The 10,000-nt window shown below is 46.7% G+C and overlaps 1 protein-coding gene across 1 annotated transcript in view; it reads right to left on the reverse strand.

Annotated features, from left to right (window-relative positions):
• The window catches only part of adgrb2 (adhesion G protein-coupled receptor B2), a gene marked incomplete at its 3' end in the record, with an annotated part of 151,720 nt that overhangs the window by 36,319 nt on the left and 105,401 nt on the right, over window positions 1-10,000 (reverse strand). The window contains 2 exon segments of the mRNA XM_062530091.1: window positions 3,924-4,074; window positions 9,472-9,574. Coding sequence (XP_062386075.1) covers window positions 3,924-4,074; window positions 9,472-9,574 — 254 coding nt within the window.

The following is a 10,000-nucleotide window of genomic DNA, read 5'->3' on the forward strand; positions in this document are numbered from 1 at the left end:
GGGAAAGAGGGGAGGAGAGGAAGAGAGAGAGACTGGGAGGAGAGGAGGAGGGAAAGAGGGGAGGAGAGGGGAAGAGGGGCGGAGGATAAAGAGAAGGATAGAAAGAAGAACAGAGGGAAAGAGAAAGAGAAGAATAGGGGAGGGGAGAGGTGGAAGAGCTCACACATGAGTGAGCATTCTGCCATGGTGCCCTTTCCAGGATGACTGCACAGCGCACACAGGTCCAACTCTCTCTCTCTCTCTCTCACTTCTTGCTCTCTGTCCTTCGCTCTCTCTCTTTCTCTCTCTGTAGATCGTTCCCTTTTTAACCTCTCCCTTTGGCAACAGAACCCAAGCCCCGTGTCTGCCTTTCTGGAGGTGAACATGGATTAAAATATACTTAATGTGTGTGTGTGTGTGTGTGTGCGTGACTGCCTGCAGGTGATGTTAATACCATGTTCGTTTCCCTTCCCAGAGTTCTTCCATGGACACACACACACACACACACACACACACACACACACACACACACACACACACACACACAACCACACGCACACATGCACACACACACTCACTTCTCTCTGCACTCAGGCATGTCAGATACACTGTTTGCCACAGAGGCAACCCCTGACTTGCCTGAAGCTTGATACATTGCTACCATAGTCAGTCTGTGGGCACAATCCTGCACCATGTTGTGCCAGGGTGCCCATAGTCCATTTTAGGGCTAGATTCACACACTGCTTGTGGTGTGGCCAGACGCAGGGCATTCAGCGTCCGCATTCACTATCTGCACTGCTGCCCAGAATGCACCTGGTGTGTCAGTAACCAACCTGGCTCTGATCTGGACCTGATTTAATCCGGAATTACGGGCCGTTCACAAAACCCACAATAACTATAACAATATCTATAAACAAATATTGCTCTTGTTAATATGAGTGACGACCTTCACACATAAACTATAACGATGATGACAAGACAAACGGTACTTTCAGGGCGATTTTGAGAACGATAAAATGCTAACAGCCAATCAGAACCCATCATATTTTAGTCATCTCATTCACTAACACAAGGAGAGACTCTGGTTATCGTTGGTCAGTGTGGACACTTTTATCGTTATAGTTATAGATATCATTATAGAATGCCACTTTAGTCTTGATCTGGAACTAACTAACACTGATCTAGTCCTGATATGGAACTAACTAACACTGATGTAGTCCTGATATGGAACTAACTAACACTTATATAGTCCTGATATGGAACTAACTAACACTTATGTAGTCCTGATATGGATCTAACTAACACTGATGTAGTCCTGATCTGGAACTAACACTGATGTAGTTCTGATCTGGAACTAACACTGATATAGTCCTGATATGGAACTAACTAACACTGATCTAGTCCTGATCTGGAACTAACTAACACTGATCTAGTCCTGATCTGGAACTAACACTGATCTCGTCCTGATCTGGTCCTGATGTGACCGTATCTCAGCTGTTGTCTCCTAGTGGCCCCACCCACCACAGCCCACTGCACCAATAGAGCAGACAGCATCATGGCTCCTGGCTTACAGGCCTCCAGCTCTCCACTGCACCAATAGAGCAGACAGCATCATGGCTCCTGGCTTACAGGCCTCTGGCTCTCCACTGCTATGGATATGCCACTGTGATGTGCTAATGAGCTCTTCTCTGTAATGAATGGTGCTGCAATGAGCAGGGGGGTTCACAGAAAAATGCCGTTTTGTTGTGTTCTTTTGAACCGGCTTTATTTCATTCATTAAGTTAATCGGTTCGTTGTGTTAGCCTTAGTTGACTAAATTCCAGATGCAGAAACAATGACCTTCCCAGTTTGTTTGTTTCTTTGTATGTGTGTGTGTGTGTGTGTGTGTGTGTGTGTGTGTGTGTGTGTGTGTCCATAAGCATATGTATGTAAATGTATGTGTGTGTGTGAAGTAGTTATGTTTTAATTAGGCCTATCAATTATCCCTCACCACTGTATGTGAGGAAATGCCATCCCTTAATTACTCTGCATTTGAAATATTCATGTAATTAACAACGAACTGATTAATTCCGCAAATTGAGACATAATTACGGCACCATGCCGTCACAGAGCTGAAGAGGAGAGGAGAGGAAACGAGAGCATTCCAAAGCAGCGGCTGTGAACCGGCTGTGTGTCAGGTGTCCTGTGCTTTTAATCTCAAGAGGGGTGTGTGTGTGTGTGTGTGTGTGTGTGTGTGTGTGCGTGAGTGATGTTGAGCATTTCAGTCAGGTCCTGCTGATTGTACATCTATCTCACCCTGAGATGCTCTGTAGAACACTCTTAGCCAATCCCGTCGCGTTATCAGCCGAGGGCATCTCTGAATTAATGGATCTGATAGGTCAATCGATAAGGCCCACCCCCACTCCCCCCCTGTGTGTGTGTGTGTGTGTGTGTGTGTGCGGGCACAGGGCTTTTGTAATTGCTTGGCTATCTCCAGATCTCTCTCCCTCTATGCTGAAGAGTCAGATGCTATCCCACATCGCTCTTATCCCCGTAGCGCACATTGCTAACATGTGCTACGCCGCACGCAGGGCTATTGAGCTCCATTGATGCGGCCCGTCGCCAGCCTGTCATTTTGTACAGGGTGGAGAGGAGAGGAGAGGAGAGAGGGAGAGGAGAAAGGAGAGGGAGAGGAGAGAGGGAGAGGGGAGAGGGGAGAGGGAGAGGGAGAGGGAGAGGAGAGAGGGAGAGGAGAAAGGAGTCAGGGAGAGCAGAGAGGAGAGAGGAGAGAGGGAGAGGAAAAAGGAGAGGAGAAAGGAGAGAGGAGAGGAGAGAGGGAGAGGACAGAGGAGAGAGGAGAGGAGAAAGGAGAGAGGAGAGGAGAGAGGGAGAGAGGGAGAGAGACTCAAGGTTGTCCTGCCAGGCAGGAAGGGATGCTGACGACTGCTGAGTCAAGAGCAGAGATGGTCCCGGGCCCGTCTAGGTCCCGTGTGTCTGTGTGTATGTGTAAGCATGTGTCTCTCTCACTGTGTTTGGCCTGGATCTGTGTGTGTGTGTGTGTTTGTAAGCATGCATCTCTGTCTTTGTGTTTGGCGTGGGCCCTAAGTGTTTGTAAAAGTGTGTGAGTGTGTAAGCATGTGTCTCTCTCTGTCTGTGTTTGACCTGGGTCACGTGTCCACCTGGATCTGTGTATACACACTTGAGTGTGTTTGTTTGTGTGTGTGTGTGTGTGTGTGTGTGTTTGCAACTGTGCATTTTTCTCTGCCTGAGGGATTGCCTGGGTCCTGGTCAGGTGTATTCTTGACCTGAGTCCTGAAAAACACCAGGTCTTGGATTGTCCAGGTGCACTTTGTATTTGTTGTGACAGATGAAGCCTACACACACACACACACACTCCAGCTGGCCAGAGCTGGCTGCAGTTCTACTGCCCATATTTCCGTCTCTCTGCTGCTTGACTTCACATCTGAAATAGATCCTCTCCAGAAGCGTTTCCTCTCCAGGCGATTACAGCATCCATTATCGACTCACAACACACTCACGCACGGCTTAGCAGACTGCAGGTGGAAATGACTGGGTCCAGGTAGGCAGGGGAAGGTGGGCGGGATGCCAGAAAAAGGACACCCAGGTAATTGCATGTTGGTTGGTTGCTTTGGTTGCTTTTCTGGGAGATGGGTCTCAGAATAGTGTGTGACATGTCATCTGTCTGTCTCTGTCTCCACAGGGATGGCAATCAGTGCTAACGTTGCATGAGGACAAACTGCATTCAATCAATAAAGGCTTGTCCATCATTGACCTGTGCTTTGTGTCTATATGTGAATGCCTGAGCATGAGTATATATGTGTGTGTGTGTGTGCGTGTGTGTGCTTGTGTGTGTGTGTGTGTGTGTGTGTGTGTGTGTGTAAGTGTGTAATCGTGCGTGTGTGTGTGTGTGTGTGTGTGTGCGTGTGTGTGTGAGCAACACCTACCCCAGCCCAGGCACAGGAAACGCTTGCGTATGAGGCGACTCCTCATCTTGCCGATGACGGCCAGGTAGGATTGCCACGCCTCCGTCAGCACCCAGCAGAACGACGCCAGGAAGAAGAAGTGCAGAAAGGCAGCTGTCATAGTGCACAGTCCCTACAGAGAGAGAGAGAGAGAGGGGGGGGGGGGATATTAATAGTTTTTATTACACTGTGGAAATATAAGATCTTCACATATCACATAATATATAGATCATGTAGAGTCAATTTGAAAGGTGGTAACAGTCAACAGTCAACAGGTGGCAACAGTCACCTGTTGACTGTTGACTGTTACCACCTTTCAAACCCAGAACCCAGAACAAGAACGGTAAAGTGGAAATCATTCACAACATCAGAGAGAGAGAGAGAGAGAGAGAGAGAGAGAGAGAGTGAAAGAGAAAGAGAAAGAGAGAGAAAGAGAGATTTCCACTGACTTGTCTTTATTGGATTTTCATGTTTTGCTTTGCCAATTAATGGTTATTACAAAATCCTGCCAAAGGACTTCAGTTGAAAATTAGCTGGCCGGGTAACGCTGACATATTTACATATTTTACTTATTTATTTATTTTTTTGATTAATGTGTTTTCTCATTCCAAATAAATAAATGAAATGAAAAGCATCACTGTGGAGGACGAGCAGGTCACTAAGGCCACTCACAGAGAGAGAGAGAGAGAGAGAGAGAGAGAGAGAAAGCAAGATGAATAGAGACCAGATCAAACCAGATCATCCGAATCCCAAACTGAGAGTACAGAGATAGATGAAGGATGGAAAATAAATCAAATAAATACATCAATTCAAAGTTGACCCGCGAGAGAGAGAGAGTAGCAAGGGATTCATAACAGCAGTGGGAGGAGGAGAGGAGCGAAAGAGTAACTGTGTGAGAGGGAAGCGAGGGATTCAGAATAGCAGTGGGGGAGAAGAAAGGAGCGAAAGAGTGACTAGGAGAAGTGAGAATGAGAGAAATCGTCAGCCTCAGCTGCAGGTGCTAAAAGGTCCCATCTTACCATAGCGGGTGTGAAGGAAGACCGGGGGACGGAAAAAGAAAACCAAAGGTGTAAAAGCATGAGGCGTGTTGAGAGAGAGAGAGAGAGAGAGAAAGAGAGAGAAGAAAAGGAAAGGATAGGCTTCTCTGTTCTTACTGTTGCCCCCCCTCCCATCCCCCGCCTTGCATCCTCTCCTCCCCTCTCAGTCCTTTCTGCCCCTCTCTCTCAGCTTCCCCCCCCCCAGTCCTTCCTGCCCCCCCCCCGGCCATCTCAGCTTTCCAGCTTTCGCAGCACTGAGATCCCACACACAGGAGGCGGCTCAGTGGAGGGCCACCTATGGACTGATGGTCACACTCCAACAGACTGGAACAGCAGATACGCACACTGCACACAGGTGAGTCACCAGCAGTGCATTTGGACAGAGAGAGGAGGAGGAGGAGAGGAGAGAGAGAGGAAGAGAAGAGAGAGAGGGAGGGAGGTATGAGAGAAGGAGAGAGGAAGATGAGAGCGAGAGGGAGGAGAGGAGAGAGGGAGGAGAGAAAGGGAGAGGGATGAGAGAGAGAGATGGAGGAGAGAGGGAGAGATAGAGAGGAAGGAGGGAGAGAGAGAGGAAGGAGGGAGAGAGGCATAGAGGAAGAGGAGAGTGAGGAGAGAGGGAGGAGAAACAGAGGAAGAGGGCAGTACAGGGGGAAGACATAAAGCAGAAGATGGACGATAGATAGACCAGGATACGAATGCAAGAGAAAGAGAGATGGAGACCGAGAAAGCAAAAGATTGAGAAAAGAGTGATGAAGAGGGAGAAATGGGGAGAGAAAAGGAGATGAAAAAGAGAGGGAGGTGAAAGGACAGGAAAAAAGAGCAGGGCAGCAATAAAGGAGGAGAGAAAAGGCAGAGAAAGCAAAAATGAAAAGATGAAAACAAATAGATGAGGGTAACAAGAGCCATGGCAACAGAGAGGAGGAGAGAGATGAGGAGGAGAGGAGGAGAGATGCACACAGAGAAGAAAGATGATGAGGAGAGGAGGAGAAGAGGAGAAGAGGAGAGGAGGAGAAAGCAGAGCAAGGAGAAGACACATGATTCAAGAGAGAGATGAGGCAGGAGAAAGATCAAATGGAATCAGGTGGAAAAGGAGGAAGAGGAGGCATAGAAGGAGCAGGAGGAGGAGGAAGGAGAATTGACAGGTCTGTTACTCAAGCGCCTAAAACCTGTGTGTGTGTGTGTGTGTGTGTGTGTGTGTGTGTGTGTGTGTGTGTGTGTGTGTGTGTGTGTGGTCACTGGACAGCAGCAGGACACTAAGCCCCAGTTCTCTGGTCTCTGAGATGCTGCTCCTCACCTGGGCCTTGCCAGCACACCTGACCCACTTCTGACGCCACCCACTCTGATGCCACCCTATCCGACCCCTCTCTCTGGCCTGCCAGCTTGTGTGCCCCTGATGTGGGCATTGGGGCGCGATTGAGATGGCACTGCCGCCTCATACTGTCCTCTGTGTCCGTGTAGCGGAGCAGTGCCAACTCTTCAAGGGGTACAAGTGGATTCCGTCCTGCTAGCCTGGCACCTGATATGGGCATTGGGGCGAGGTTAACATGGCATCGCTGTCAACTCCTCACTTGTGGGCACGGACTGGCTCTGCCAGCCACCTGATGTGGGCATAGGGGCGAGATTTAGATGTCATCGCTGCCAAGTCTTCACTGGTGGACACGGACCGGCTCTACTTGTCACCTGATGTGGGCATCAGGGCGAGATTTAGGTGGCACCGCTGCCAACCTTTCATTGGTTGGCACAAGTGGCCTCCGTCCCGCTAGCCTGCCTGAGATTTAGGTTGGCATTCGCTGCCAACTCCTCAATGGCGTGCGCCGAGCAGCAGCTCTGCCTGCCACAGTGACGTGGGCATCGGGGCATGATTTAGATGGCACTGCTGCCTCGCTTTAGCCGCTGGCGCCTGTCTCAGTGGTGTGGACCAGTGACAGGGCTGAGACGTCACTGGACAGGCCTGACCAGGGGACAGACAGGTGGAGACTCTACTGGACAGGCCTAACCAGGGGACAGACAGGTGGAGACTCTACTGGACAGGCCTCACCAGGGGACAGACAGGTGGAGACTCTACTGGACAGGCCTAACCAGGGGACAGACAGGTGGAGACTCTACTGGACAGGCCTAACCAGGGGACAGACAGGTGGACTAGGGGCTGAGAGTGAAGACGGTAAGATGGGGCCACTGATCATCACAGGGAGGGATTAAATAAAACAAACAGCAACCTAACCAATATAATATAAAAATAACATAAAATAACTAATAATATAACTAGAAAAGCACTCCAGCGACAAGCGATACCATAACCCTCTCTTGAATCTAGACGGTGCTATGGATCACTCCCAAAATGTCATCAAAATCCATCCATAACTTTTTGAGCTATCTTGCGAACAAACAGACAAACAAAGAGACAAACGGTAACACTTTACTTGACAGGTTCGTTCATAACACATTCATAACAGCTGTCATGAACTGCACATGAACCATTCATGACTGTTTCATGAAGCATGACTCAACATTCATACCAACCCTTTCATGAATGTGGAAGATAAAACGTCAAAAACTTGTCAAAATAAAAGTCCAACAATCGCAAAGGAGCATTGCTGTCTTTTTTGTTTTAGCCAACCTGATCATGTCACATCTTAGTCAACGGGGAAGTCCAGTGTCCAGGAGAATTTAGTTTGTCTGTTTGTTTATTTTATGATAGTAACCTCTGAAGAATGCAATATTGTCTTTAAATAGATATATAAAACAGGAATGTCCAACCATTCAGAGGTCCACAAATGGTCAGTAGCCTAGTTCACTTCCCAGTATGATGAATACTTCACAACTTGTATAGTAAAGTGACATTTGAAGTAGACTTCATAAAATATTCATGAGATGTTTACAAACGCTGGAGAGGATTCATAATACCCTGTATATGGATTACTAGATTGTTGGACTTATATTTTGACAAGTTTTCGTCATTTTGTCTTCCACATTCATGAAAGTGTTGGTATGAATGTTGAGTCACGTTTCATGAATCAGTCATGAATGCTTCATGTGCAGTTCATGACAGCTGTTATGAATGTGTTATGAATGAACCCGTCAAGTAAAGTGTTACCAGACAAACAAACCCCGATAAAAACATAACTTCCTTGGCAGAGTTAATAACAATAATGAAATAATGGGTTACTCTGAAAAGCTTTAAGTGCAACATGTTGTTGTTGTTTGGGGTAGTGCGTCAGTCATGTAACAGGTTCTCTGGTTTCCTGTACTTCCCGTAGAGTTTGAGTGTTTATGCATCGAGCCCAGCGTCTGTGTGAGCGCAGAATAGCAGAAAAAAAGCCTGACGCTACAGCACGAATGAAACAGCAAATGATCTTATCCCCACTTCACTCTACTGAACAACTGAGTCAGTGTGGGAGCACTAACTGTAGCCGTAACTTTTCCATTTTCAGGCAGAATGAAAATAATTAACTGCAAAACAGCCTGTTCGATGAGGAACAGGTACGGGAATTACATGCGCAGTAAGTCCAAGGGTGTTTTGGTTGCTATGGTAACTTCATGACTTTAGCCATGGCCAGCTGTGTACACAAAACACTTCTGTAGATCTAGATGCTTTCACCGTTTTTCACTATTTCAAAAACACATTTTTTGAAACCATCTCCGCTTTTATTAAAACTGTAAACACAAACCCCCAATCTCAAACTACAATCAAAAAACCCCTGACATTTCTTGCAGAACTGAACTATCGCCTCAAAACATTTTTACCTGTGCTGAAAACCAAGCAATTTCTTCCAGTTACTCGCAAAGCAGACCAAATAAAAAGACTACTGAGCAGCCATTATATACCACATACAGACACTGAAAACAGTGAGATCTGGGTAGGGAATATAGTTCCAGGAGAAATTATCATGATTTACAACAAATAAAGCAAAACATATTTCATAACTCCACATTTCATAAATTCAACAGTTTAACTACTGTAAATTCAGGAAAAATAATAAAGTATGGGACAAGCTACTGGAAAAGATCTATAGTACATTCCTACAATGTGCTCTCTAGTCACTTGATATGAAGCTGCAATGTTCAGCAACACTGAACTCTGAACTAGCTCATATTGGTTGCATCACATCATTTCAAATAAGTGTGATTCATTTTGAGTCGTGTTAACCTCATGACTTCTGTGCTTTCTTTGAGTTAACTTTTTCCCAGCATTATGCAGCGCAGTGCAAATTGAGCTTCATTGAAGTAGGATGTATTTTGCAGAAACACTCAAATTGATCTGCAAATTGTGCTCCACTAGGTGAAAACTGTTTATGGTTTTGACAAAAGAGTGATTGATTCAATAAATGGGTTCAAACAACTGAGCATTTGGTTCAGAGAATCAAGTTTAGCCTAGTAGTTTTTTAATTAGTTTTAGCGATTATGAAAAACAGTAATAGACTCACAAATGACCCCCCCCCCCCCCCACACACACACACACACACAAAGACACACACATGTGTGTTTGTACGTACCTTGCTGAGTGTCTGGGACTGTCCTACCAGAATTAGCATGTTGGAGGCGAGAATGGAGAGGCAGAAGTTCACCAAGATGATGGACCTCTCCGAACGGATATACCTGAGAGACGGGGAGAAGAGAGAGAGAGAGAGAGAGAGAGAGAGAGAGAGAGAGAGAGAGAGAGAGTGTAAAGAGAAGGAAAGACAGGGAGAACAGCAGAGGGAAAGGGGGAGAGAGGGAGAAGAGAGGGAAGTAAAGGTGAGTTTATTCATATCTGTAACAGCTGAACCCATCCAGTGCTTTACACAATACAATACAACAAGTCAAACAGAGAGATAGATACTATTATTCACCCTGAGGGAGGTTCTGCCTCTGCATTTGACCCATCCGTTGATAGTGAACACACACACACACACACACACACACACACACACACACACACACACACACACACACACACACGGAGCAGTAAAAACACAGTGAGTAGGGAGCACACATACACACACACACACACACACCCTGAGCAGTGAGTAGTGAGCACAAACA

The sequence above is a fragment of the Sardina pilchardus genome, chromosome 24, assembly GCF_963854185.1.
Source record: "Sardina pilchardus chromosome 24, fSarPil1.1, whole genome shotgun sequence".
NCBI classification, from domain to species: Eukaryota; Metazoa; Chordata; class Actinopteri; order Clupeiformes; family Clupeidae; genus Sardina; species Sardina pilchardus.